The sequence below is a fragment of the Microtus oregoni genome, unplaced genomic scaffold, assembly GCF_018167655.1.
Source record: "Microtus oregoni isolate MIOR12 unplaced genomic scaffold, Mior012 000036F_ref0000092, whole genome shotgun sequence".
NCBI classification, from domain to species: domain Eukaryota; kingdom Metazoa; phylum Chordata; class Mammalia; order Rodentia; family Cricetidae; genus Microtus; species Microtus oregoni.
The window spans coordinates 14,591,598-14,594,577 of record NW_024543095.1 but is presented as its reverse complement, the minus strand read 5'-3'; the positions used below and the strand labels follow the sequence as shown (position 1 = coordinate 14,594,577).

The 2,980-nt window shown below is 46.4% G+C and overlaps 1 protein-coding gene across 1 annotated transcript; it reads right to left on the bottom strand.

Moving 5' to 3' along the window:
• Positions 1–2,228: 2,228 nt before the first annotated feature.
• LOC121433075 (60S ribosomal protein L36a-like) lies at positions 2,229–2,638 on the bottom strand. The gene has a single exon (XM_041631314.1). The coding sequence runs from the start codon at positions 2,636–2,638 to the stop codon at positions 2,318–2,320; it is 321 nt and encodes a 106-aa protein (XP_041487248.1). The 3' UTR covers positions 2,229–2,317.
• Between the last annotated feature and the right edge of the window lie 342 nt (positions 2,639–2,980).

Genomic DNA, 2,980 nt, shown 5'->3' with positions numbered 1-2,980 from the left:
CTGCCATGGCTATCTTTTGGGGGCAAAGAGAATAGCAAACTGGTCGGGAAAACCTTGTCAGTTTTATGGGTATCAGTTTGCCACGGGAACAGTCGAGAACTATCATGCAGACTTTGATACGTGTTACATGTGTGGGTTAATAGGGAACTAAATGCCCTATTGTTGGCGGTAACCTGGCTGTAGAAGCAGATAAGGGAGGTAGTGGCTCTTCCTGACAAACAGAAACCTGCTTCACAAGTTTCTGAGGAATGCTGATTTTTATCCACCAGCAATCTTTCTGTTTATCCAGTCAGAGTCCAGCCTGAGGGGAGCCCGGACTGTGATTTAGGACATTGTCCACAGCACTGCCATTCTGGGGGGAGCACTTTGGACTTAACACAAGGGAAGTTAGGCATCAGAAGCCTGGAACAGCTGGCCACGTCTCCTTCACAGCCAGGAAGTTGAGAGCAAGCGAATGCAAGTGCTCAGTTCTCTTTCTCCATTTTGCACAGTCCAGGCACCCCACCCAGGGGATGGTCCCATCCACAGTGCAAACGGCTCGTCCCACAGTAGTTAATACAATCGCACAGTCCCTCACAGACTTTCCTAGAGGCTCACATTAAAGTACAGAATCCCTCACAGGTGTGCCCATGCCTGTCTCCTAGGTGACGTAGAGCCTGCCGAGTTGACCACTGACATTAACCATCCCAATTACCAAGACAGATCCAAGCCTCTGGGAGCCAAACAACAGGACACAACACTAGGGCTGAAAGGTGACTGTCCCTCTAAATTGCCTCTCCATTCTTTTGAAATCTCATCAACTCATCTTTTTCAAAAGATGGCATCCACCCAGAAGCAAGAAAAATAATAATTTAATAAACCAACTTGCCAATACACTTTTTGCAACATTCTTTCCTACATTTCGGCTCCATGGTCCCTTTGGCTGTTCTGTCACACGTCCATGACCTTTTATAGACGAGCATGGTCATCCCTCCAGCATGCTGTCTTATTGCTGGGGACTTAGAATTGTTTATTTTGAACCTACAGCTGTGCTGTGATTTTAGGATGAGTCTTATGCCAGTTAATGTTTTCCAGAGGAACAAAGCCAGTGAAATGTGTAATTGACTCTCAAGATCTGAAAACAGGAGTGGAGTATCAAAGTCCCAAGGACGGGCTAGTTATGCCAATTTGGGGAAGAAATGCATCCTTCACCTGCCTGTCTGTTCTGCTCGGCCCTCCAAGGTTGAACATCTCACCATGTGGATGACGGTGGATCTCTCTGCAGTCTCAGAAACACTGAGATGTAGCAGACGATGGCTGACTTTATGTTCGCATTTGAGGAAAGTTAACTTTACCCCATAGTGTTTACGTTGTAAAATATTAAGACTCAGGATAGCCATTAGTCAGGCTGTTTACTCCCTGGATAAGGGATCAGTTCTTAAGAAGAGATCCTTGCATGTTAGGTGGAATTATCACCTTGATGTTGACTTTACTTGGAGGTTAAATAGGGCCTAAAAAGATATATATTGCTACCACGCTGACAGGGAGTGGGTTTGTGATGTTAATTTTATTTCAATTTGACTGGGCTTAGGGAGACCCAGGGAGCTGGCAAAAGATGATTTTGGGGTGTCCTGCTACCAGGATCCAACTGATCTTGTTGAATTTGGGTTTGCGATTGAATGCCTCTGATTTCCACGGACACGTTAGGCCTACAGAAGAATGGCCAGAGAGTTCTCCCAGAATCTGGGGTTCCCCTCAAAAAGCGTACTTCTTGGTGTATGGGTGAAACGAACCCCCCAGTGCAGATGAATAGGTCTTCGATGACAAAGCCAATAAGCATTTTAATCTCGCCGCTCTTCCGAATCTCTTCCTCTACGTGAAACCAAGGAAGGCGAGCATCTCCGGTTTTCTCCTTGTCTTAGGGGTTACTATTGCTGTGATGAAGCACCATGATTAAGGCAACTTGGGGAAGGAAAGGGTTTATTTGGCTTAAGCTTCCACACCACACACAATTCAACATCAAAGGAAGTTAGCACAGGAACTCAAGCAGGGCAGGAACCTGGAGGCAGGAGTTGATGCAGAAGCCGTGGAGCAGTACTGTTACTGGCTTGCTCGCCATGGCTTGCTCAGTCTGCCTTCTTATAGAACCCAGCCCAGGCATGGCACCACCCACAATGGGCTGGACCCTCCCCCACTAATTAAGAAATGCCCTACAGGTTTGCCTGCATCCTGATCTTACATTTTCTTTCTTTTTTTTTTTTATCAATAACAATAACTTTATTTTCTAACAGGTAATTTTCCTACTGCTTCAGCATTTTCCTCTCAGAAAACACAAGTTTTAGAACTGGATCACTTGGCCCTTTCTCTTCTTGTCTCCTCCCAGTTCAAAATGCTTGCATCTCTTAATGGCCAGCATCCTCTTGGACCTGCAGTTGGGCTCCACACACTCAAGCCTGAGCACGATCTTCTTTGTGGTTTTGGCCTTCTTCCAGAAAATTGGCTTTGTCTGCCCACCATAACCACTCTGCTTCCGATCGTAGCGCCGCTTCCCTTGGGAGTACAGGGAATCCTTGCCCTTCTTATACTGGGTCACTTTGTGAGGCTGAAGCTCGCCACATTTCTTACAGAAAGTCCTTTGGGTTTTGCGAATATTGACCATCTTTGCAGTAGAGCGTCTACTCAATGGAAACAAGAGACGGGCATCCGAAACCACCCTGATCTTACATTTTCTTAATTGAGGTTCTTTGCTGTTGTAAGGAGGCCGCTACTTAGTTCCTTGCTGCTTAGCCCCGAAATAATCACACAGAAACTGTATTATTTAAATCACCGCTTGGCCCATTAGCTCTAGCTTCTTATCTGCTAACTCTTACATCTGAATTTAACCCTTCTCCATTAATCTGTGCATCACCACGAGGTCGTGGCCTACAGCAAAGTTTCGGCATGCCTGTCGCCCGGCAGTGGCTCCATGGCTTCTCCCTGACTCGGCCTTCTTCCTCCTAGC